The sequence below is a fragment of the Camellia sinensis genome, chromosome 8 (assembly GCF_055761805.1).
Source record: "Camellia sinensis isolate YWXY chromosome 8, ASM5576180v1, whole genome shotgun sequence".
In the NCBI taxonomy this organism is placed as follows: Eukaryota; Viridiplantae; Streptophyta; class Magnoliopsida; order Ericales; family Theaceae; genus Camellia; species Camellia sinensis.
Genome location: NC_138968.1, coordinates 186,340,688 through 186,367,713, shown reverse-complemented (window position 1 = coordinate 186,367,713; position 27,026 = coordinate 186,340,688). Strand labels below are relative to the sequence as shown.

Here is a 27,026-nt window from a genome sequence, read left to right as displayed (position 1 = left end):
AAAAAAAAGTAGGAATAATATTAGATTTAAAATAATTTTTATAGTTGATGAATTCTTTTTTTTTATTTGGTAAAGTTAAAAATTTATTTGTTTTATATTTATTTTAATGAATAAAAAATTATTATTATTTTTTTATTTGGTAAAAGTAGGAATAATATTTTCCATTAAAAAAAAGTTAATTTTTTGTGGTCAATGAAAAAGAGAGAAGATAGATGAGAGAAGAGATAAATGAATGAGAGACACAGAGAGAGAGAGAGTCAAATAGACAGAGAGAGAGAGAAGAGTGATGAATAAGAGAGAGAAGAAGATGAAAAAATGGGTGAAAAGATATAGACAAAGAGAGAGACAGAGAGAAAGAAAAAAAAGAGCGAAAATAGATAAATAAGAGAGAGAGAGAGACAGAAAGAGATGAGCGAGAGAGCGAGAGAAAAAAATAAGAGAGAGAGAAGAGAGACAGAGAGAGAAGATATATGAAAGAGATAGAGAGAAGAGAGATGGACGAGAGACATAGAGAAAAAGAGAGAGATAGACAGATAGAGAAGACGACTTTTCTAAATTTTTGCTGATATTTCTTCACCATACCCTCCATCCTCACCTACCCAAGAGACGACGGGTGTCGGAGGGAAAGTCGGAGGGAGGGAAGAGAGGGTAGTCGAAGTTGAGAGAGGAGAGAGAGAACCAGAGGTTTCGCCATTTGTGAGAGAGACAGGTGGTTCGAATGGCATCAAGAGTGGGGAGAAATGAGAGGATGAGGAGGAGGATGAGGTCCGGGAAGTCATTTAGGTTAGGAACGGTGGTGGAGTCACCGGTTGTCTCCGCCGTCGCCGTCTATCTCGAGAGAGGGGGGTAAGAACAGAGAGAGACAAAGTGGTCGCTAAAAGTGCATTTTCTTGTAGTGGAGAGCTCAGTAAATAGAGAAACGATGAGGGAGAGAGTGAGTAATGTGAACACAATGGGGGAGAGAGACAAACAGACAGACAGACACATAGAGAGAAAGAGAGAGAAACAAAAGAGTGAGAGACAAACAAACAGACACAGAGAAAGAAAGAAAGAGAGAAAAGTGATAAGTGAGAGAGAGATAAAGAGAGAAAGAGATATAGAGAGACAGAGAGACAAAGAGAGAAAGAGATAGAGAGAGACATATAGAAAGAAAGCGAAAAGAGATGAACGAGAGAGAGAATAGAAAAATAAAGAGATAGAGAGAAAAGAGATGAGCGAGAGAAACAGAGAGAGAAAAAAGAGATGAGCGAGAGAGACAGAGAGAGAAAAGAGATGAGAGAGATAGAGAGAAGAGAGATGAGCGAGAGAGACATAGAGAGAAAACAAATGAGAGAGATAGAAAGAAGAAAGATGAACGAAAGACACCCAGACAGACAGACAAACAGACAGATAGACAAACAGACAGAGAAAGAAGAGTGATGAGTGAAAGAGAGAAAGAGAAGAGTGGTGGTAGTTAAATGGCATTTGCAGTAGTGGTAAATGTAGTAGAGAAGATGGGTGGTGAGAAAGAGAGATGAGTGAGAGATGAATAGAGAAAAGAGATAGAGAGACAGAGAAAGAGACAGAATGATGAGCAAGAAAGAGACAAAGTGGTCGCTAAAAATGCATTTTCTTGTAGTGGATCGATAAATCGAAAGGGAGCTCAATAAATAAAGAAGACAGATAATTCAAAACTCTTTTCAAAATTTAATTCAAATCAATTTTTTAAATATTTTTAAAATATTTTAATTTTGTGAGAGACAGATAAAGAAGAAAGATAGAGAGACAGAGATAGAGTGATGAGCGAGAGAGAGAGAGATAGACAAAGTGGTTGCTAAAAGTGTATTTTCTTATAGTGGATCGATAAATCGAGAAGGAGCTCGATAAATAGAGAAGATGAGAGTAAGAGAGTGAACAAGGCGAACATAGTGAGGGAGAAATAGACAAATAGACAAGTAGACAGAGAGAGAGTGAGAGAAGGGTGATGAGTGAGAGAGAGACAGGAAGAGAGAGATAGACAGAAAAAGAGATAGAGAGAGAGAGAGATGGAGAGATAGAAAAAGAGAGAGAAACAAGAGATAAGCGAGAGATAGACAAAAAGAAAGAGAAATAGAGCGAAAAGAGATGAGCGAGAGAGAGACACAGAAAAAGAGAGAGACAGAAAGAAAAGAAAAATGAGCGAGAGAGATAGAGATAGAGAGAGAAAAAAAAGAAATGAGAGAGATAGAGAGAAGAGATATAGGCGAGAGACACAGAGAGAATAATAGAGAGAAACAGGCAGACATAGAAAGAAGAGTGATAAATGAAAGAGATAAAGAGAAGAGAGAGAGAGATAGAGACAGAGAGACGGGAAGATAAAAAAATGAATGAAAAGAGAAATGGTATATCAAAAGAGTAAGACGACATTGTTTTTTTAAATTTTTTTTGCGACAGAAAAATACCGTTGAATTTATTCAAACCATTTTGTGACTGCATATATATAAAGCTATCTCAAAACCACAATCACTATGCTAGGTTAGAGTTTTCCAAAAACTCTTTTGAGAAAATTAAACTTTCTTGTTTTCCGTGTTATATTGTTTTTACTGAATTTTTTAAATATTTTAAGTATTTTTTAAAATTTTTAGACACACCTAACATAAATACACCTAAAAATTAAAAAAATTGTAAAAAAAATCTTTTAAAAATTCACTAAATACCAAAAATACAATAATTCAATACATTTTTTTGTATTTTTATGTATTTATTAATTTTTAAAAATATTTTTTCATAATTTTTTTATTTTGTAGATACATCTAAGTAAGGTACATCTAAAAAAAATATTTAAAATTTTAAAAATATTCACTAAAAAAAAACACGAAAGTCACTTTTTGCGACGGCAGAAAATGCCGTCTCAAAAAAGCAGAGTATTTGCGACGGCACCATTTACCGTCTCAAAAAAGCAGAGCATTTGCGACGGCACTATTTGCCGTCTCAAAAAATGAGAGTATTTGCGACGGTATTTAGTGCCGTCGCAAATGCTCTGCTTTTTTGAGACGGCAAATGATGCCGTCGCAAATACTCTGCTTTTTTTAGACGGCATTTTCTGCCGTCGCAAAAAGTGACTTTTTGAGACGACAAGTGTGCCGTCGCAAATAGTTCTGTCTCATATACCCAGTTTTCTTGTAGTGTTAATTCGATTGGTTAATACATAACTAAACATATTTTAATTGGAGGTCAATAATCTAATTTATTTCTAATACTAGTCATGCATATTTAAAAGGAATGGAAGAAAAATAAATAGGAATTACCGAATGAAAAATTAGAATCAAATAAGAGAAAACGAATAGAGATCGAACGATCGAATTGAATAGAATTATAAGAGTGTGATTGTAATTTTGTTGTGCTTGACTTTATTTGTTTAGGTCGAACACTGAACCATTAGTACGTGTACTGAGGAGTCCACTATGAGTAACAATATTGTAAAGATATGTTCAAATTGTATTTATTTTTTGAATGATAAATTATATTATTTCTAAATGGTTACTTTTTATCGATTGAATAATGATTCTCTTTTGAATTCATGACATCCATAGCGTATTCTTATTGTTATTGATATTGATATCGCTATTGTTACAGAAATCCCTGTTAGTTTCAAATCTTGGAACTATTGTTATTGTCTGATGGCCATCAATTGATTATTCGGTCTTTAATACCTATTATATTGTATTGTTGCTATTGGATGTACCACATATGACCTATATGAATATGAACATAATTGAAAGTGATTGATTGAATCGAATGATGGACCAATTGATTGACAAAGATATTGATTGAAATCGATTGTTTCAAAGACTGTAAGGACATCATTCTTAACCACTTTATACATATGTTATTCGCTGGACTCTAACTCACTGTTTATTATATATATGTAGATGATCGAATACCGGATCAAAACTAGTGACGTCGACCCGAACCCTTGTTTTGTCAAGCCAGCTATTGTGCCTCCTCGCGAGATTCCAAACCAACATGTGTCAAGGCTATTTGGGTGATTCAAATTCACCCTTTTGATATTGATAAGTGAAAAGAATATTTTATGACTTCTGTTAATACTATTTTTGATAATGGGATTTAATTCCCTAACTTGTGTTTTGTTTTGCATATATGTTCTTTATGGACTTAAATGTTTGTGGATATAACTATGTATATGAAAGTTTATTTCTATTCAGGTCCTCACAGCTTATTGGACGATGTATGTTATTATTGATTGACTTTCACCAGCCCCTTTATATTGTATTATTATCATTATTATTAAACAGCCCTTCAATAATTACGAATTATTAGCTGACTACGACGCTAAACCTATAAAAGTGAATTTGGATGGTGACAGTTGACTCATTGGAGATTCATGACTTGCCACGTATATGTTTTAATAATCAGACAACTGTAGAGGTGTATGGTTTGTTGCAAGTGGGCTCTTTGGTTCTTGTAATTGGACACCTTTGAGTAGGGGTGCAACTCGGGCGGGCTCAACCCGAGCAACCCGAGCCCAGCCCGAGTTTTTTTAGGGCTTGGGCAACTATATCTTGTAATCTGGACGGGCTTGGGCAGATTTTTTATGCCTGAATTGCAATTCGGGCCGGGCTTGGGCAGAACCAATGGCCAACCCGAGCAACCCGAACCCGAATTCAATTTAATATATTATATAAATTATATAATATATAATATATATATAATTTAATAAATTATGTAATATATATAAATTAAGTAAAAGAGTTAGTCTTAATTTTTTTTTTTTTGGTTAGTCTTCTATTAAGTAAAAGAGTTAGTCTTAATTTTTATTTTTTATTTTTTTTTTGGTTAGTTTTCTACCATTAGATTAGCATCTTTTATGTCTACCCTTAGATCTACCTACAGGTTTCTGAACTCGGGCAATTCGGGCAATTCGGACAACCCGAGTTCAAAATACAAAGCTTGGGCCGGGCTTGGGCAACAATGTTCGGGTTCATGGTCGGGCTTGGGCGGGCTTGGGCAGTGCCAAATACAATTCGGGTCGGGCTTGGGCAGACCCCCAACCCGCCCGAACCCGCCCGAGTTGCACCCCTACCTTTGAGTGTTCAAACGTTGGTTTTTTAATCTTTTATTTATTATTATGTTTTTAGATGTCACATGAAGTGGGTGATTTTAGCTTGTTCTATTGACACGGTATTATTTTGTTAAGTTTATTGTTTTCACAAGGTCTCAACTTTTCAAGTGACGTTTTTTTGCATAGTTCTCAACTCATTAGTTCTAATACAAAGCATATGACCTAAGACTTGTATTCAACATTCTTTTAAATTTATCCTTTAAAATCTATATATGAAAGCAAAAAGGATTCATAAATAAATTCTTACACCAAAAATGAATAATAATGTGTCGTTTGGTAACACTTACGTTTTTAGTTTTCTGTTTATATTTACAAAAAATTTAAAAATTCGAATAAAAACTTATTTGGTGAATTTTTTATTTATAAATCAGTGATCTCAGTTTATAAATTTGGCCAAAAAATATAAACTCAAAAAATATGTTTTCGTTTTGAGTTTTGAGTTTTTTTTTTTTTAACCACCCAACACTAACCACCACCCGCTATCATTTTCCACCACCCGCTACCATTTTTCACCACCGTCTTCTGCCGCCACCACCTACCACCCACCTGCCACCAACACCTGCCACTACCACTCACCACCCACCTGCCACCACCAGCCACCACCCGCCACCACCACTCACCTGTCACCCACTCGCCACCACCGCCACCACTACTCATCTGTTACCCACTTGCCACCACTGCCACCGCCACCACCACCACCACCACCCACCTGCCATCCACCCGCTACCACCCGTCACTACTATCCACCGCCTGTCACCACCACTCACCACCCACCTGTCACCACCATCCACCACCCGCCACCACTAGTCACCCGCCACCACCAACCACCAGTTACCAACCACCTCCCACCCACCCGCCACCACCACCCACCACTATCACCCACCACCCATCCGCCACTCTACCTGCCACCACCACCACCACCACCCACTCGTTACCACCCGCCACCGTCACCCGCCCACCCACCCACTGCCACCACCATCCACCACACGTTACCACCCACCACCTGCCATCCGCCACCCACTTGCCACCACCACCCACCACTCGTTACCACCCACCACCCGCCACCGTCATCCACCCACCCACCCACCATCACCGCCCGCCACCTACCTGCCACCACCACCACCCACCACCACTCACTCGCTATCACCCGCCATCGTCACCCATCCACCTCCCACCACTACTCGCCACCTACCTGCCACCACCACCCCCCACCCGCCACCACCCACCACCACCCGCTATCAACCACCCACCTGCCACCACCACCCGCCACCACCCACTCACTACCACCCACTACCCACCACCCGCCACCGTCACCTACCTACCCACTACCCACTACCACCACCCACCCGCCACCACCCACCACCACCCGCTACGCACCACCCACCATCACCACTTTCTACCACCGTCTTCCGCCGCCACTTGCCACCACTTGTCATTTTTCACTCTTTTTTGTATTTTTAAATTTTTTAAACATTTTGTCAATTACTAAATACGTTTGTAATTTATGTTTTTCTAAAAATAAACAATAAATAAATAAAAATCAATTTATAAAATGTTTATAAATATAAACTGAAAACGTAAACGTTACCAAACAGACCTACGATAAAGACATTTTGAGCTTTCATATTCCACTATGGTGTTGAAATGGACTGTTAATGGCGATGCATGGTGTTGAAATGGACTGTTAATGGCGATGCACAGAGATGTTACAGGTATGAGTATGCTCTACACACGGTAACAAATTAAGATTTTAAAGACAAAGTTTTAAAAATAAAAATAATTTATTTGTAAAAATTATTGTTTAGTTAAATTTATTTATTTATTTATTTTTTTCTTTTTTAAACACTCTAAGTCAAATTTACTTAGTTATAAAAAAATCAATCACTTCTTCCTACGATTTTAATTGTTCCTAATAAATTCAAATTTACTTAGTTATAAAAAGATGAATCACTTCTTCCTACGATTTTAATTGTTCCTAATAAATCCAAATCATATACTATTGTATTTTATATATTAATTTTCGAACTTAATAATCGGGACTATCAAAAGCAAAAACAAAAAAAAGCACCAGTTTCATCACTCACTCTCTCCCTCCCTCTCTCTCAAATCCCTAATTTCTTTTCATCACTCACTCTCTACGGATTCGATATATGAATTCAATGTTTCTTCTATACGGATTCTGTTCTGTGGTTCATCATTGTCTCATAGCATCTCTCTCCAGGGCTAGATCGCTCCGTTGCCGCCTCATCTCTCCTCGATTCTCCGATTTCCGGGCGACTCTCCGGTAGCGATTCCGATCAGGCACCATATATATATATATATATATATATATGTATGTATATACATACATGTATGTATCCGTATAATCGATTTGATATCGCAATTTTAGCCATCGGTTTCGTGCATGGTTTTGTATACATGCATAGATTCATATGTTTGTTCAATCAAATTTGCCAAATTGAAATATGCAGATCTAAGTAATGATTTTCCATACTTCATCTTGTTGTAGGTAAGAATACCAGAAAGGAAGCGAGCAAAGAGGTTTACAATATTGTGGACTCAAAACTGCATCTAAATCTACCTAAAAACATTTTCATGTTTGATCCTTGGCAGTAGCGTGCAGGACTAGTCTCAAGTTAAATTAGTTCTGTATTGGTGTTGAATAGATAACTCGGAGCTCCTTGTGTTCAGTGATTTGTAATCAAGTGTATTAGTTGAATGAATTGTGACATAATAAAGTGGAAAATAGAAACTATCTGATTTTGCTGGATGAAATCGTTTCATTCATTCTTGCTAGATGAAATCTTTTTCCACCCCTCTGTCCTTTAAATTTGCTGTATGATTTCATGTCATTGGTTTGGTTACCACCGATTTAAGCAAGTTTTGAGGAAGGTTGAAACACATATTTGTTACTAAGAAGAGTAGAGAATGAAAATATCAGGAACTATGTTCATTGTGTGGATCGGGAAATCTCATGTGTTTCCCCTTGATACACAGCTCTACACACCTAGTAATCCACAAAACTACATCTTTTAGGTGTAAGTCAGTTTCTGTTAACAGAGCAAGGGTATATATATAGGACTTGAGAGCATCATTAATGTGGGATCAAATGTACTAGAGACTTGTTTAATATTACTTTTGTAAGCAACCTAAGTTTGATCCATAGTGTTTAGTCACATCTCTACCCACATCTAATTGATTTACTTTAGTGTTTGGAATAGATGATCTATTATCCCAAGGGTTCTTCAACTTGTACTTCCACGTCTACATTAAGTATACAGCATCTCTGTGCATGTCCACGTGCATGGGCAACAATGTTTATGAGTGGTTTATTATAGTTAAAGTGCAAGCTGTCTTTCTCTCTTTGAGAATTAATTCTTCTGAGGTTCATTTTCACTATAAATTCATATATTTGAGCTCTAGGAGGGGAGATGACTTATTTGGTTCTTCATTTTTACAAGTAAAAGGTGCTCTGGGCTGGGTTTGACACGTTAGAATGCAAGGGGGGCATCTCCAGGCAAGTTCTCTTACTGGGCTATCGGTCTGGTTTTCAAGTTTGGGATGTTGAAGAAGCAGATAACGTGCGTGACCTTGTTTCCAGACATGATGGCCCAGTTTCATTTATGCAAATGTTACCTAAACCAATATCATCAAAGATATTTGGCAACAAATTTGTAGATAGTCGCCCACTACTGGCTGTTTGTACAGATGCCCCTTCTGGAGTTCAGGATACATTAGCAACTCCATATGATGGGAGCATCTCAAATTGCCATGATCCACTGAATTGTGGTCTTACGCCAACTGTTGTTTCATTTTATTCCTTGAGATCTCAATCTTACGTACATGAGCTCAAGTTCAGATCAATTGTTTATTCAGTGAGGTGCAGCACCCGAGTTGTTGCTGTCTTACAAGCAGCTCAGGTATGTTCAGTCATATACTTTTCAAGCGTTCATATCTTTTCTCATATCAGAGCATGAAAGTGGAGTTTCATGTACTACAGATACACTGTTTTGATGCTGCTACGTTAGAGAGGTAGTATACTCTCCTTACACATCCAATAGTTACTAGGTGTTCTGGATTTGGAGGTATAGGCTATGGACCTCTTGCAGTGGGACCCAGGTGGCTGGCTTACAGGGGAAGTCCGGTTGCAGTTTCAAATGCTGGGCGTGTCTGTCCACAACATCTTACCCCGTCTGCAAGTTTATCTGGTTCTTCTTCAAATGGGAGCCTGGTTGCACACTATGCAAAAGAGTCTAGCAAGCAACTTGCTGCTGGGATTGTGACGCGAGGGGACATGGGATATAAGAAGCTGTCAAGACACTATTCTGAGCTCTTACCTGATAGCAACAATTCTGCACAATCAGGGAGTCCTGGCCTTAAAATCAATGGGACTGTCAATGGCCATTTTCCAGATGCAGAAAATGTTGGAATGGTATATATTATTTTTCTTAAGTTTGTTTCCACTTGTGTTGTGGTTGTAACCATTTTTAGCTGCTGCTGCTCTCTCTCTCTCTCTCACACACACACACACACACGATAATGTCTTATCATGAACTCAGCTTTTCTAGCCTTGCTTCGGTCAATACACAGTTCTGCTTAATAGAAATTTTGAGTGTTACATTTATTTGTTTCTGCACTCATTTGAATCGGCGTCTTAGGATGTATATTTATCTCAATTATTGATTAGCACCTGGTTTTCTGTGAGCTGTGCTGTTTTGGCTTTCTTGTGATGAAGTTACCTGTGTTTAAAGTCTTTTTGTTCTTAATATAACCTTTATTTTTCAGCTCATTGTCAGAGATATTGTCAGTAAATCTGTTATCACCCAATTTAGGGTACATAAAAGTCCCATTTCAGCGTTATGTTTTGATCCTAGTGGGGTGCTTTTGGTGACAGCTTCAGTTCAGGTCCATAACATAAATGTATTCTGAATAATGCCTGGACTATTGGGAAGTTCCTCTGGATCAGATTCTGGTGCATCTTATGTACATCTTTATAGGCTGCAATGTGGTTTTACAAATGCAGTAAGGCATTATATTTGTTTCATCTTTTGGCTTTAATGAGGAATTTCTAGCTAATATAAATTTTCTAATCTTTATTATTATTATTTTAATTTTTTTTCTCCAGGTTATACAGGACATCTGTTTCAGTGATGACAGCCACCGGATTATGATAAGTTCCTCAAGAGGGACAAGCACCTGTTTGCTGTATCTCCTTCAGGGGGTTTAGTTAAGTCCAGTCTTTTGATGCTTGTTTTACCGATAAAAATTGTGGATCAGGTGTTATGACTAAGCCTGCTGTACGTTGGCCACCAAATTCAAGTTCACAGATGTTTAATCAACAGAACCTTTGTGCATCAGGTCCTCCTGTTGCCCTTTCTGTTGTTAGTGGAATAAGGAGTGGAAAAAATGGTTGGAGAAGCACCGTAACTGGTGCTGTGGCCGCCGCAACAGGAATGATGAGTTCACTTTCTGGGGCTATTGCTTCGGCTTCTCACAATTGCAAGGGCAATGATTTACATGCAGGTGCAAGCTCCTTGAAGGCAAAGTACCATCTCCTGGTTTTCTCTCTTTCTGGCTGTATGATACAATATGCGTTGCGGGCATCTTTGGGGCTTGATTCTGCCGCAGTCATGTCTGGATTAGTCTCATCTTATGACTTAGCTCCTGAAAGTGATGCAAGATTATTAGTTGAAGCAATCCAAAAGTGGAATATTTGTCAGAAACAGAGTCGAAGAGACAGAGAAGATAATTATGACATCTATAGTGAAAATGGATATTCAGACAGCGGGAAAATATTTCGTGAAGTAATAAAAAGGGAAAATAGTGGCTACCTTGAGGCTAGGGGTTCAGTCGGGAAAGTAAAAATCAGTCCTGAGGAATGACATCATCTATTTATTTGTGAAGCTGAATTGTAGATGCATCAACCCCGGATCCCATTGTGGGCAAAGCCTGAGGTATTCTTCATGATGTGCAGGAGACTTGAATTTGTATTTGTTTTGCAAATTATGCATGTTTATTGGTGTGACAAGTTTGAAGTCATTAAGTTCTTGTATTTTTTGTAGATATACTTCCAGTCTATGACAATAAATGACATCAAAATAGATGTGGATGATGCGTGTGGAGGGGAAATTGAGATTGAGAGGATTCCAACTCGCATGATTCAAACTCCCAAATTCCAGCAGGCGAGGTGTGCTGAGGTTCTATAATTCCATTTTATTCAATAATTTTATTTTATTTATTTTACCTATGTTTCATTTTGTAGTTACTGTTTTTTGCACTTTTGTTCAACAGTATGCTATTCTACATGTTTCTGAAATAACATATTTATTTTCCTTCTTTATCTCCAGGACTCCTGCTTCAGCTAGCAATACTAATAATGGGCGTCTGCTGCGTCAGACATCTGGACTGTCTGAAAATGGCAGGCTTTCGTGCAAGAGCAGCTCCGGCTCTCTTGACTCATTTACTGATGGTGGGGTTGCAGTCGCGGAATTTCACAGAGCCATTGAAGAAACTAGGTGGGGAGGTTCTCATATGCCCACAGAAACAACTAAGGGCTTTCTAAATAATGACAGCCCAAAATCAAGCAGTCAGTTTGGGGTTGTAAGTAATGGAGGACGCCCAATGATGGAGGCCCAAACCATGTTTGTAAATAATAACATAGGCGGCCGAAAAATGGAGAATCAATTCAAAGATGAAGACAATGAGTTTGATTAGAGGTTAACTTCTACATTTCCTTTCTTATACTGTTTTTAGGATCCAAGCTTTTTGGTTTCTGTTTTTATTTTTTTTTATAGTTGTTTTGAGTTAATTGTATTTTTGTATTTCACAGGTTGTGCAGCTACTATTGTTTTGTTATCCGGGAAGGTTGCTTTAACAGTGTTAATATTGTGGGTGTAATGTAGAGGAGTGAGTGAGTGAGTGAGGTGAAGTATGCTTGACCACAATGCCAAATTGTGGATAGTATGTTGTTCGGGTATGATCTTCTGTTGACTCTGTAAATAACAGACAATATATATAATGTTCCAATAATCAGCTGTAATATGTAAATAATAGCGTCACCTTCCAACTCTTTATTGCCGTCATCTTATTCTATTAATTTGAATTTTACTTGTTACTACTATCTTTGTGCACTTCAATTGGGAGGTGTTAAAAAATTTCAATAGTTTCATATTTGGGTGCATTCTTTGTCAAGTTGCGTGGTCCATGTGGATTTAAGCACTAAATTTAATGCTTGTATTTATTTTTCTTTTGTGGGAACTTACAAATAAAAATTAAATTTTTTTTTAAAAAAAAGGTGTATAAAAAGAGGAAGGAGATGATTTATTAACGCTTTCAACTCAGTTTTGGAGTCTTCAAAAAAAAAAAAAAAAAAAAAAAAAAAAAAAAAAGCTCAGAGTTTTCGACGAGGCATGAATTAAAAAAAGAAAAGAAAAATTGTTGTAAAGAGTTTTTTAAGGTTAGGTTACTGTAGTATATCTGAAGTGGATTTGACTTTTTATTATTATATCCTTTTGTATTGGTGTTTGGACCATGGCAGATGATTAATTGGTAAATTAATTTAAGAGTGACCCTTGTTGCTTGGGAAATTTTATGTTTTTAGTGAAAAATACCCTAATCTTTGATTTTAGCTGTTAGTTTTTTCAAAATGTTTTTGTTTTTCTCAGGTGGTGTTGGTTCATGGATTTGGGAAGAAATTAAAAATGAAAAAAGAAAGATTATGTGAAATGTAAATATATTTTATTCATATTTTATTTACTTTTTTTCTTTCTCGTTTCAAATTTTTTCCAAATTCATGAACCGTGTAACAGCCTTGGAAAAATCAAATGAAATTCTTTTGAGCAGCTGTAAAATTTCTCGAATTAAGCACTAGCGACATTCAAAGAAGTGAAGGACCACAAAAAGAAACAAACAATCACAATGTGTTGGTAGAACACCCTTGAGGGTATAGGGTACTCATGCACAACCAGAGTTTTGAATTGTCTAGGGACTGAGTTTGGTCTAGTCAATTATTCCTGTAACTTACAATTCCACCACTAATAGGCCGAAGGAGGTTCTGTCCCTAAGTATTGCCAATGGTGAAATAGAATACAGTTTTAACGGCCGTACCAGGATTTAGGACCTCAAAACTCCAGAGGAACTTCATGTCTCACTTTTCAAACAAAGCAAGTTTGTGATTCAAAGAAATGAAAGCATCACAAGCACATTGTCACAATGCCCAATCACAAAAGCAACCAACACTATCATATATAAACTAACAGAAAATGACAATAAGAGTAAGAGATAAGTAATCAAACAACTGAACAATCACACAACACGAGCACCTAGTCATGGACATAAGGGCAGCTACAATATTCACTCAAAATTTTTGCCTAAAATTCAACACGTTACAAGAACTCGCAGAAAGTAAACTGGACTGACCTCCCAAACGAACACTTTTCGAGCTAGTCGGAGAAAGTTGAACCTGCGTTGAGCTTCAAAAGCGTGGCCTTTGAGTAAACTAATGCACAGCTCCTTTCAGTTTATTCTTGACTTGCCACCCAGCAACACAACAGACTTGTGAAATCTTTGAGCAATCCCGAAAGCCTGTACCTTCCAGCATTAATAGGGCTTGAAATACTACTGTAGACCTGATTTTGTATCTTCATCATCCCACTCCAAATCGTTCCACCATTGCGATGAACCTCTTATTTCTTTTATAGCAGTAGCATTTTGGGTAGTGAATGGCAACTTCTTGAATTGATAGCAAGCGATCACTTCAAGTTTCTCTAGATGCTGCCATGACTGGTGTTGTCCGCATAGGTTCGTTAATCTGGGAAGATATATCAATGTCAATATCCGTAGGTTTGGAACAATGCAACTTGGAACCAATGTTTGGCTTGAAGTAGCATGCTCAAGAAGGTCCTCAAAAGACTGGCTTGAACTAGCATTCTCAAAGAGCTCTGCAAACATCCAACAAGAGCTAACAGTGACTTCTTCTAGATTTTTCAAACTCGCACTAGAAGAGACAAGATATTTTAAACTCTCACAACGGGACAAACTTATTTTTCTTAGTGTAGAAAGTCGGAGTTTGAGAAATTGAGCTAGTTCTGAAATGGACAATAGTCGAGACACTTGATGGAGAACAAGTTCCTCAAGGTTAGGTAAGAGGTCAAATTGGTCATCACCACTTTCTCTTGCTAGTAGAAACTTACCATAGTAATCTGCGATAGTTAGTGATTTCAAACCAATAAAACAGGGAATTGGTGTGGCTGCTATGCGGGGTGCACAGCAGCCACTGCTGTGCAGCCATTTGGGCCATTTTCGGGGCCCATTTTGATAATCTGAACCGTTCACATTTTAGAATACATCAAGTAGAACATACCTGTAAAAAATCAAGTTAATCGGATATCGTTTACCCATTCATCCACTCACATTTGTATTCATTTTAATACTTTAAATTACAATTGTTATTTATTTTTGTAGATACAAATGTGAGTGGATGAATGGGTAAACGATATCCGATTAACTTAATTTTTTATAGGTATGTTCCACTTGATGTATTCTAAAATGTGAACGGTTCGGATTACCAAAATGAGTCCCGAAAATTGCCCAAATAACTGCACAGCAGTGGCTGCTGTGCACCCCCGCACAGCAGCCACCTCAATTCCATAAAACAGTAGCATTCATTTGCCAAGCCTGCAGGTATCGCTTCTAGATTTTGACAATGATCCAAAATCAGATTACTTGCATTTTCCAACAATTGCTTAACCCAACAACATTCCCCAGAAAAATCAACCCAACAAAGATTAACCCTCTTTTCCTGACATTTTTGTTGTACTAGAAGTTTTTCATCAGCATGACCTATGACAAAATGGAATCTTTTTAATCTTTTTATCCAAGAAAGATCTTCAAAGGCAAGATACGAGCTGTTCAGGTTAATGTATAGAGCAATCAATTGGTTGAGGCATCCTAGCTCATCAATTGGTGTTGTTCCCAATTCTTCCTTTGGTCTCTTCCCACTCCACTTGTAGAAACTATTTGTCATGTTTATAGTTTCTAAACGGGACAACTGGGATATAATTCCATTTGGAATATGTCTCAAGTGGTGAGTTTCTGATAGATCTAACAGCCTTAGATCGGTTAAATTTTCCATTCCTTCTGGCAATGCCTCAAGATTAGTAGAAGAGCAATCGAGAACTTGTAACCTATGAAGTGTTCCAAGTGGGGGTAATTCTTTGAGGTTCTGACATCCTTGTAACAGAAGAGCCTCGAGTTTATGCAATTGGATAACTGAAAGAGGTAGTGTATGGATGCGAGTTTCACTTAGATTCAAGACTCTAAGTGCTGGAAATCCAAGCAGGAATGCTTCTGGAACTATCTCAAGGGGAAGATTACCTTGTAGAAGTAGACTTGATACCTTTGGGCATCGTATTGCGCAATCAGGCAACCTTGTTATTTCGTTCTCCATAAAAGAAACTCTATTGAGAGATTCTGACAATTCAGCTTCTGAAATTTGATTCGAACCGATTCCTGACTGAACAAAGGATTTACATCCATCAAGTTTCGAGGAGGTTGCAATCCATATGGCAACATCACGAACTACGTCATGCATCTTCACAGTGTGGTTGAAGATACCATCTTCTAGCAAGCAAGAGTCCTTGAGATTTTCAACCAAAGCAATTCCCCTATTCATTTAATCCTCATAGCTTTTTTGTACTACCACCAAGCCTTCCGCAATCCAGCATTGCACAAGTTCCCTTACTTGAATTGAAAAGTCCTCTGGATATAAGGAGCAATACAAAAAACAAGATTTGATATCCATATCTTGGAAAAACAATGAATCGTAACTCCATTTGAGAGGCTTGTACACCTTATCCTCAATTCCTTTGATGCTAGGCACAGACATTTCCAAAGCATTTAAGGCATCGTTCCACAATGTCTCCGTTGTCTTCCCCCTCATGGAAGCCCCAACAATGATGATGGCTAGGGGCAATCCACTACATTCTTTGCTAACTTTCCTTGCAATCGGTTCAATATGTGGTAGAGTGACTACCTTCCCAGCATTTTGAGTAAACAGTTGCCAAGATTCTTCCCCGCTTAGAACATTCACTTTTACATCTATATCCGTCTTTATCTGCCGACATACATCCAAAGATCGAGAGGTCAGTATTACCTTGTTTCCCAGTCGAAATTCTGGTTGTTCTTGTGGGACACCTAGATAATCCAAATCAATTGCCTCCCAAACATCATCTGGTATGAGGAGGAATCGTTTCTCCATTTTAAGTCGTTTATGAAGTCTGCTTGCAGAACTCTCCATGTTGTTCCCCTGCTTTTACCACCAAATTCAATCTTTCCAGGAGTTGTGTTTGGAGCCTTTTCAGGTCCAATTCCTTGGAGACGGTGAGCCATATAATGATGCTGAAAGGTTGAGCAAAAGAAGAAGCAGCAGAAGCAGTCTCGAGCTGGTTGTTCAAATTCTTGACTAGAGTAGTCTTGCCAACTCCACCCATACCCCAAACGCCAATCTTACTTGCACCATCATCATCATCATTCAACAAATTCATAACCTTGATTAGATTTTTGGAAGCTGTCGATTGGCCAATGATTGAAGGCCTGGGATGTGCTCAACTATGTTCACTTTGCAATTTTCAACCACCAGGCTATTAGGAAAAAGCTTGACGGCTTCAATAAGTCTTCTAACCTCGGTAAGGCTCGTGTATACTTTTTCACCCAGTGTATAGCCAAGGCAGCAGCAACTTGGAGTTGTTGGACAAAGTTTACCTTGTTCATTTTGGCCGTTGCCTTCTACCTGTGCTTCTATTGAACTCACTTCATTGTTGATGGCTTCAAGCTCTTCAAACCACATCGTCACTGCTAGTGCAGCAGCTACCTGTCCTCTTCTCTTCTCTTCTCAGCTGCCTCGATCTGTTCTTTCACGGCGTTTCCAAGATTTGCTAGTTTTCCCATTTCCTTGTTGAGTTTTTCGAGGTTTGATCGGAATCTGATCCTACTCTTCATCTTGGGATAGATAGCACCTAAAAGTTTACCAACTGCAGCAAGCCCTCCGGCCAAAGAAGCCAACAACGCCAACAACGCCAACAACGCCATTTATTGATCGCGTTTCACAAACCCTCAGGCTTTCAGGTACCGTAGATTTGATTTTGGGAAATGATCCAGACCCCAGCACTTTTGTGAGAGAGGGGAGGAGAGAGAGTGGATAAGAAGGAAAAATATATAAATAAAATAAATTATATATAATGCGCTGCCACAAATCAATTAGATTGTGGAGTTAAAAAATAGTGCGACTCTCAATTATTTTCCTCTGATTTTGAAGGAATTTTCTGGGGTTACTCCCTCAGCCAATTCCATTTCCAGCTACTTTTTCTGCGCGGTACGGTGTGTAGCTGGTGGTGGGCCATTTCATTTCGCGTATGACATGACAAATGACAAGGAAGAGTTCATTCATGGCTAATTTTGTAGTGTATGAAAACGACCTCATTTTTGTGAAAGGTGAATTACACTGGGTGTTCTATATTTTGAGATTTGTATTATTTTAATTTTTAATTTTTTAATTGTGATATATTTAATTTTAAATTTTGTTTTAAATAAGGATAATTAAAAATATTATTAGATTTTTCAAGGATAAAATCGTCAATTTGATAAAATATAAATTAATTTGATAAAAACAAATATCAAAAAATTATTTTTATCCACCAATGATAAAATTATGTAAAATTAATAAAAATTACATGATTAATTTTTTAAAATTAATTTTACATGATCATCATCCAAATACATAATAAAAATTAATTTGGTAAAAAAATAAATAAATGTCTAAAAGATTTATCAATTTTACATAATTTTATTTTTAGTAGATAGAAATAATTTTTTAAAATTCAAAAATATTTGTTTGACATTTATTTTTGTCAAATTAGTTTATATTTTATCAAATTGACAATTTTACCCTTGAAAAATCTAATTATATATTCAATTGTCCTTATTTGGAACAAGATTTAAAATTCAGGGTCAAATATGTCACAATTGAAAAGTCAATGATCAAAGTGACACAAGTCTCAAACTATTTGTGTAATTTGCCCTTTTATGAATGAAAAAAGAAATTATTATTTATGCAGTGAAAAGGAAAGAAGATTCCCTCACATCTCTTTTTTTTTTTACTGCATAATTATTTTTTGTAAACACCAAAATGATGTCCCTTTAGAGCATCTCCAACGGTTCACCAAACTTTTCACCAAATCTGAGTAAAAAAATCACCATTTTCCCAATTTGGTACCAGATGCTCCAATGGTTCACCTTTCACCAAATCTGTCCCAGGACAACCGGCCGGTCGACCGGTGAGGGGGGAAATTTTTTTTTTTTTTTTTGAATTGTTTGAACCAGAAATGTTGAACTGTTTGAACTCTTTTCGGGACAACCGGTTGGTCGACCGGCCGGTAAGCCAAAAAATTTTTTTTTTTTTCTTTTAAATTGTTTGAACCAGAAATGTTGGACTGTTTGAACTTTTTCATGGACAACCGGTTGGTCAACCGGTTGGTCGACCGATTCGTCTCCCCCAACGGTCATGTACAGTGTTTTGGTGAAATGCGAAGCCTGTCCTCAGTTTGATGAATCGTTTGGTGAAATCTCATTTTGATATCGATTTGGTACAACCATTGAAGCACTAAACAGTAATTTTTTCATCAAAATTTAAATTTGATATCAAGTTTGATTAACTGTTGAAGATGGTCTGAACCGTTGGAAATGGTCTTACACTACCCAATGCCTACACGTTACACCTATGCACTACAAAAGTTATGGACTCAACAAGGAAATTCTCTCTTTTTCTTAATAATTTTTTTGAAAATATGCAATACACCCCTATTTGTTTGAAGTTGATTTTTAGGCCAAAGTTTTGGATTTGGGACATCTTAAATAAGATTAAGTTTGGTAAGTTAAAAAAAAGTTAAAAAGTTAAAAAATTATTTAAAAAGTTAAAAAGTTATCACTATTCACCAAAAGTCAAAAATTATGGCTGCACAATTCTTAATTTTAATTTTTCCCTACACATTAATTTATACAATTTTTTAATACACATTTTTTTATAAAAGTCAAAAAGTTAACCCAAACATTCATATTTTTTTCCTCAATTTTTTAGTCTAAAAAGACAAAAAGTACACTTATTTAGGACACCCCAAACAACCCCTAAGTGTATTTTTTATCTTTTTGAACTAAAAAGTTGAGAGAAAAAATATGAATATTTGAGTTAACTTTTTGACTTTTTATGAAAAAATGTGTATTAAAAAATTGTATAAATTAGTGTATAGAAAAAAATTAGAATTGAAAATTGTACAGCCGTACTTTTTAACTTTTGATAAATAATAATAATTTTTTAATTTTTTAATAATTTTTTAACCTTTTAACTTTTTTTTAACTCACCAACCTTAACTTAGGCCAAGTTTGGTAAGACTAAATAAATGTACTTTTTGACTTTTTATGAAATATGGGTTGAATTTGGATTGGGTTTGAAGTGATGTGTTAGAGAGATGATGTGACTTAAATAAGATGATATGACTTAAATAGGATAGTAACTTTTTGACTTTTTGAATTTTTTAGAGAATGACAAACTTGGCCTTAATTCTTGACATGCATCACCAAGCACTACCCAAAAGATATTGAAGCAGAACAATGTTTATTTATTTATTTATCACCAAGCACTACCTAAAAGATATTGAAGCAAACCAGCTTATTTATTTATTTATTTAGAAATAATATATTTAAATTAAATTAAATATATTTATTTAATTTCAATATATTTAAATCAAATTAAATAATAATGCATTGATGATATATTTAATTTTTTTATAAATAATATATACAAATAATTTTACAAAATGATGGTTCAAACTATTATATCATCAATGCATTATTAAATGCAATTATCCAAATATATATATATATATATATATAAAATATTTACAAAAGCATGAGACACATTTTCTACTTATTAAATAAATTTTAAAAAAAAACTAAATACTTTTAATTTTTACTTTTTAGTTACTCTTTTAATTTGAAAAGAAAAAATATCAAGTAGGAGCTATAAAAAGTGATTTAAAGATCATGAGAAGCATTTTGTTTTTTCTGGCTTCCTGCCAAGACCAAAGCCTTTTCCTCATCTTTTCTGTGAGGTCCACCGATCCTATGAGCTCCACCAATAAGTCAAGAAAAACGCCTAAAATGGCGAATGAGTCATTAGTTACCAATGACACTATTAATGCCCAATCCCTCATTTAAAATTAAGAGTGGTATTATATCTCTTTAATATGTCACTTTTATTTTCATTTCTAATGCGATAGAAAGGAGAGAATAGAGAGGGACAAAAATAAATAAAGAATAAGGAGTGAGATTTCTTTCACGAATCTATATCATTAGAGATGGATTAAGAATACTCAATTAAAGCTCCTAAATATTTTTCTTAAATTAAAGTCAATTAATCAATTTATGAACAACTCATTAGAGTTTGCAGTTATCTTTTCTTTTTTTTTTCTTTTTTTTCTTTTTTCTTTTTTTTGGCAGTGGTGGTGGTTGTTTACTTGGGGTTGTTTGGGGTATCCTAAATAAATGTACTTTTTGTCTTTTTGAACTAAAAAATTGAGGAAGAAAATATGGATGTTTGGATTAATTTTTTGACTTTTTATGGAAAAATGTATAATAAAAAATTATAAAAATTGATTTGTAGGGAAAAATTAGGATTGGGAGTTGTACAGCCGTAATTGTTGACTTTTTGTGAATGGTGTTAACTTTTTAACTTTTTGAGTAACTTTTTAACTTTTTAATTTTTTTATAATATGCCAAATTTGTCCTTGATAACGACCAGGACGAGTGTTTAATTTATTGGGCCTTTTACATACTGGACTAACACCCAAGCCAATCCTTTTTATGAAAAGATCATAAATAAATAAAAATTTGAATATTGGACCCACTCGTGCTCCGGCCCACAAGCAACAACCCATTATTAACTTACATGCATTGAAAAACATCTGACAACAAATGGATTTTCAGTCCCATTTAACAAAAAATGTTCGTTTGAGAGATTTATGCTGTGTTTGGTTAAGGAATTTGAGGAGAGATTTGAAAAGAGAAATAAAAATGAAAGACGAAATGTGAATAAAATATATCTATATTTCACCTAGTTTCACACACTTTTTCCCTTTCTCTTTCCAAATCCCTCCTCAAATTCTCCAACCAAACACAGAGTAAGGAAAAGATTTAAAAAGAGAAAAAGAAAAGATATGTAAAATTAGATAAAATATATGTATATTTTATTTAAATTTTACTTATCTTTTCTATTTTTCTTTTCAAATCTCTTATCAAATCTCCCAACTAAACACAGCATTAACCTCTCAGTGAATGGACTTACCTATTAGGAAATACTAAAAATACTAAAATACAAATATATATATATATTAATATATATTATAAAATATATGTCCTGTGTCTAATAATATATATATATATATATTTCTTTTTTTGTATAATTTTTTTTTTCATACAAAAAAATACTTTTTTTTTTATTTTTTGTTGGGGGTGTTTGGGAACCTAACTTTAAGACTAAAATAGCCTCAAAAAAAAAAAAAAAAAAAAAAAAAAAAAAAAAAACTAAAAGCATCTAAACCAATGGTTAAAAATAAATAAATAAATAAATAACCCGGCAGTGGGCTGTCACTGTGACAGTGTAGGCACAGCCTACCCCTGTCACAGTGACAGGTTGGCAAATTATAATTTTGCCCCTTTTGATTAATTTTGAAAAATGTGAAGTTAGGGATAAATTTATTATTTTAACTTCAAATATCATTTCAACACATTTTTCAACAACTCAAATAAAAATTCATCACATCTTCCCAAATACAAAAACTAAAATAACCTACTAAAATAATAAAAAAAAAAAAAAAAAAACCTCATTAAAAGGCCAAGACGTGTACGATTATTTTTCTTGTAATATTTACGTCCAACTTGATGGCTTTATAAATTTGTATTGTAGTCTCATTATTTTGTTGCCTATCTCTTTTGTTTCAAAGGGGATTTTGACAGTTCAACCTTTAAATTTGATTAAAACCAATTTGTGACCCAACAAATGACTTAATGCATTCTCCAAAGAGGATGCAATTCATGTATCATGTTCATATCCCATTGCTTGTCTGACTTTGTTGATAAATGTATATTATGCATTAATATATTTCTTTTATCTTCTGTGATCACCTAAGTTATGCTAGTTTTGAGTTTTTTTTTTTTATTATTTTAAACTTAACGTTTGATAAGAATATATATAAATAAATAATTATCGCATCATTAGGCCATCCCTTGATCTTTTATTAAATTTTTATTTTTGTGAGTTAGCAATATTATTTAGACAAAAAAAATTGATTGATTGATTGATTGGTGGCAACAACCAATTAGAACTTAAATATGTATTTTCAAGACTAATTTTTAGTTTCATTTTTCTTTGAATTAGCTGATCACAAGTTTTTTTTTTTTTTTTTTACAGTCCAATCACTTCACCTTTTTTATTTTATTTTTTATTTTGAGTCAACAAACCAAAGAGATAAAATTTGTACACATATATATATAGATTGAGAAACCACAAGGGTGACATCTTTAGTTGCAATTTGCAGAGTTGAGTTAAGTTGTTTGCTTCAAGAACAATCAGATCATGATGAAACCTACAACCTTTGATCTTGAGATTTTGATAAAGACGGTTATAACCCCTGAAGGAATTTCAATTTACAAAAACACATAGGCCTAAAACACCTTTCTCATAAAGATTGACTTTGTTCAAGCATGTCAATTACAAAAAATTAAAAGAAAAACAATACTAAAAGTAGTTTGATCCAAATGAGACTCTTAAGTTCACAAATTGTAATATCAAAAGAAAGAAGGTGAAAAGTCTTTGTTCAGTCTCATTAGCCAAGTAATAAATTAAATAATGATAAGCGTCTTAAAAATTGTATAAGTCACGAGTTTGAATCTGACGAAGTGTTTGATTTTTTTAAGGTCATCAAAAGTTAGTCCTCAAGAATACTTATAAAATATATACAGGATAAAAATGGTGAAAGAAAAAAAAAAAAAGAAGTTACGATCACCTTGAACTATTCCATGTCTAATTTTAATCGAAATATCATAGTTCTACACTTGGTATAAAGTGTTCGCATATCCAAAAATAGATACAACAATGTTTCTAAAACTAATAAATATCCATTTTCTTTTTTATTTTTTATTGGGAACTAAATATCTATTTTCAGGTCCTCAAAATTTTACCTGAAGGTCGAACAAAAAAATAGTTGGTTTATTAATAAGGATGCTAATTAAACCTTTTTTTAGGATAAATTATATTGACATTAGGTTTAAAAACATACAATAAATTATAAATGTGGCAAAATTACAATGATTTCTCTTTTTTTACGAAATAAATATATATATATATGAGAGGGAGATTTATAATCTAGATTGGGCCGTGGAATTGGGCCGGACAGAGTTGTGCCAGACAGATTTGGGCCGAACAGGTGTTGGGCCAAGTTGTGTGGCCCAGCCTTGAAGGAAGCTGCTCGGTTAAGGCAGCGCGTGGATTGACCAAGCTGCAAGGATCCGTGGTTATGAAGCCGGTCAGGTGAAAGGTCCAGCGCCAGGAAAGGCAAGGTTGGACCGAGGTACCTTTTTGCTCGGCAGGTAGGTCGACCGCAGACAAACGTGAGTTGTCCCGAGCTCGGCTTTGCCGAGATGCCGCCGAGTCCGGTCCTCATCTGAGCTTAGCTGTTGGAGTACTTGGGCATGAAGCGCAGCATGGCAGACGATGGCCGAGATGGTACTGCCCGGTTGCCGAGCTCCTAGGAGAATGGGCAGGCAGTTGGGTTAGGTGGTGCTCAGCAAGGTTTATGTTGACAGATGGGATAGTAGTGCCACGTGTTGAGAGGACACTAGGAGTAGATTTGGGGCGCAGAAGGTATATAAGCACGTCTGCGCCCTCCATACGCGGACAGATGAACATTTGGTGAGACATACACTAAACACTCAGCACTCTCCCTACTCTCTATCTATCCCCTGGTGTGTGTTCTAACTTGACCGTCGGAGGGGTTTTCCGGCCACACACCGCCGGGTAGGGAGATTTATGATCTGGATTGGGCCATGGAATTGGGCCGGACAGATTTGGGCCGGACAGAGTTAAGGGTGTTCGCGGATCGGTTTTGTGCGGTTTGCGGTTCGGTTTTTACCCGCCCGCATCTATGCGGTTTGGGAAAAAGTCAACCCGTAACCGCCCGCAGTGCGGTTTGCGGTTTGTGCAGATAGGGTTTGCAAATGTGCGGGCGGTTGCAGGCGGTTTGCGGTTTACACTTTTTTCTTTAAAAGTTAATTTTTGAGTTTTTTTTTCCCAGTGAATTTAGGCATCAGATTCATTTTATATATTTGTGATAACAATTTTTTGATGAGTTTACAAATAAAAATTGAATATCAATGCATTAAATGAAAGTATCCAAAACAAAGAGACCCTACACTAGCATTTTTGCCATTAAAAAAATGTATATCAATGCATTAAAGGTTGTACTCAATTAGAATTGCCAGTTCAGTAATCAATAATCAAACTATAAGTTCCATCGACCATTAGAAGGAAAATTTTATTAGGAAAAAGTGAATGAATCACTAATGAAAATCATATCAGAAACTAAGTTTAGAACTTTATAATTCTACGGCATTAAGAAAGTTGAGAAATACTTAAAAATAAGGATCCCAGTGTCATAGAGAATATAATAGTACTCCTGTAAAAGTTACAAAGTTGGTATATAAAGAATAATAATAATAATAATAATAATAATAATAATAATAATAATAATAATTAAAGTGCGGGCGATTTTTGCGGGTTGCGGGTTTAAACCGCGACCCGCCCGCAACCCGCAAATTTGTCATATTTTAAACCGCATCCGCCCGCATTATGTTTGCGAAACCGCCCATTTATATGCGGGTTGGGCGGATTGGGCGGTTTGAGCGGTTCGGATAAACCGTTGCCCACCCCTAGACAGAGTTGTGCCAGACAGATTTGGGCCGAACAGGTGTTGGGCCAAGTTGTGTGGCCCAGCCTTGAAGGAAGCTGCTCGGTTAAGGCAGCGCATGGATTGACCGAGCTGCAAGGATCCGTGGTTACGAAGCCGGTCAGGTGAAAGGTCCAGCGCCAGGAAAGGCAAGGTTGGACCGAGGTACCTTTTTGCTCGGCAGGTAGGTCGACCGCAGACAAACGTGAGTTGTCCCGAGCTCGGCTTTGCCGAGATGCCGCCGAGTCCGGTCCTCATCTGAGCTTAGCTGTTAGAGTACTTGGGCATGAAGCGCAGCATGGCAGACGATGGCCGAGATGGTACTGCCCGGCTGCCCAGCTCCTAGGAGAATGGGCAGGCAGTTGGGTTAGGTGGTGCTCAGCAAGGTTTATGCTGACAGATAGGATAGTAGTGCCACGTGTTGAGAGGACACTGGGAGTAGATTTGGGGCGCAGAAGGTATATAAGCACGTCTGCGCCCCCCATACGCGGACAGATGAACATTTGGTGAGACATACACTAAACACTCAACACTCTCGCTTCTCTCTATCTATCCCCTGGTGTGTGTTCTAACTTGACCGTCGGAGGGGTTTTCCGGCTACACACCGCCGGGTAGCTCACCCACATTGTGCTTTCAGGTGATCGGACAAAAACGGAGCTTGGAAGAAAGGAATACGGGCTCGCCTGAATATTTGCTCCCCGTACAATTGGCGCCGTCTGTGGAAAGCTTGACAGATAAAACCTTGTCTTCCAGGCTCATCTGATCGTCGTCCATGGCGAACAACGACGAGATTCCGTTGTCCGCCATCGATGGAGCTACCCCGGAGTTCACCCGACGGAGAGAAGGACATCCTGTCATTCTTCCAATGGCGAACTTGGATACGTTCACTGGAGGACAGTCAGGAGACGCGCGGGATAAGCACGGAAGAAGTTATGGTCATTCACGAAGTCCAGACGGTCATCGGCGGCGGAGAGAATCACATACCCGACGTCTGGAACACAAGTTAAGGGACCAAGATGCTGTCATCCGGCGAATGGCGGCGGAGATGGAGGAGTTGAAGCGGCATGTCAAGGGGAAGGGTGTAGATGGAGTGGTAGACCACAAAGAGTGCACCCTATCCCGCCGTTCAGAGAAGTCCAGCGCGCAAGATAGCACTTACCAGCCCTCACATCCGGTGACAACGTCGAGATATTCCTATTCCGCTCGTTCATAGGACTTGCGGGCAGTCTTGAAGGAACGGGCTCACCGGCGGGAGGCTCAAAGGGTGTCGGCGTTCCAGCGGCTATCCTACAGGGTTCATGCCAGCGAGGAGGTCGGAATGCCCCCACCCCGCCTAGTGGTGCCACTCCTTGTAGATACAGACTTGACGAGGCTGAGCGTCACCCCTTTCTCCCTGGAGATAGAAACAACACCGCTTCCCGCGGGCTTCCACCAGCCAAAGTTCACGCTTTATGACGGAAAGACCGATCCGTATATGCATGTAAGCCACTTCCGACAGGTCATGGCCGGACGTAGGCGAAATGACGCTCTTATGTGCCTCATCTTCCCGTCAAGTTTGGGCGAGTTGGGCTTGAAATGGTTTGAGAGGTTGCTGGAGGGGAGCATAGAAAGGTGGCAGCGGTTGGCGGAAGCCTTTGTGACGCGTTTCAAAACCAACACCAAAACGCCAAAGGAAATTGACCACCTTCTCAGTGTCAGGATGGAACTGAGCGACACTCTCAAGGCGTACAACTCCAGCTACTGGGATACCTTCAATGAGATCCTAGATTGCCCGGTCAACCTGGCAATCACCCAATATAAGCGCGGTCTCCCGCTCGGACATAGGCTGAGGGATTCGCTTACAATGAGCCAGCAGACATCCATGTGGCACCTAA

General features: G+C 37.1%; 1 protein-coding gene and 1 pseudogene across 2 annotated transcripts; one reads left to right on the top strand and one right to left on the bottom strand.

Annotated features, from left to right (window-relative positions):
- The first annotated feature begins 6,788 nt into the window (after nucleotides 1–6,788).
- Nucleotides 6,789–12,133, top strand: LOC114321600 (autophagy-related protein 18f-like; annotated as a pseudogene). Its single transcript, XR_014339235.1, has 9 exons — nucleotides 6,789–6,813; nucleotides 8,311–8,486; nucleotides 8,569–9,021; nucleotides 9,102–9,533; nucleotides 9,887–10,123; nucleotides 10,227–11,055; nucleotides 11,164–11,288; nucleotides 11,449–11,817; nucleotides 11,931–12,133. The product of XR_014339235.1 is annotated as an autophagy-related protein 18f-like (transcript).
- A 1,143-nt stretch (nucleotides 12,134–13,276) lies between these two features.
- LOC114321601 (disease resistance protein At4g27190-like) lies at nucleotides 13,277–15,773 on the bottom strand. The gene is made up of 3 exons (XM_082885866.1): nucleotides 14,825–15,773; nucleotides 13,729–14,301; nucleotides 13,277–13,338 (listed from the first exon to the last, which is right to left on the bottom strand). Exons 1-3 carry the CDS (start codon nucleotides 15,771–15,773, stop codon nucleotides 13,277–13,279), a joined length of 1,584 nt encoding a protein of 527 aa, XP_082741992.1.
- Nucleotides 15,774–27,026: the final 11,253 nt, after the last annotated feature.

Coding starts and splice junctions, on each gene's coding strand:
- LOC114321601 (XM_082885866.1), bottom strand. CDS start 15,773: ATGAATAGGGGAATTGCTTTGGTTGAAAATCTCAAGGACTCTTGCTTG. Junction 14,302..14,824: donor GCAATTGTTGGAAAATGCAA/GTAATCTGATTT, acceptor TAACTATCGCAG/ATTACTATGGTAAGTTTCTA. Junction 13,339..13,728: donor TGATGAAGATACAAAATCAG/GTCTACAGTAGT, acceptor TATATATGATAG/TGTTGGTTGCTTTTGTGATT.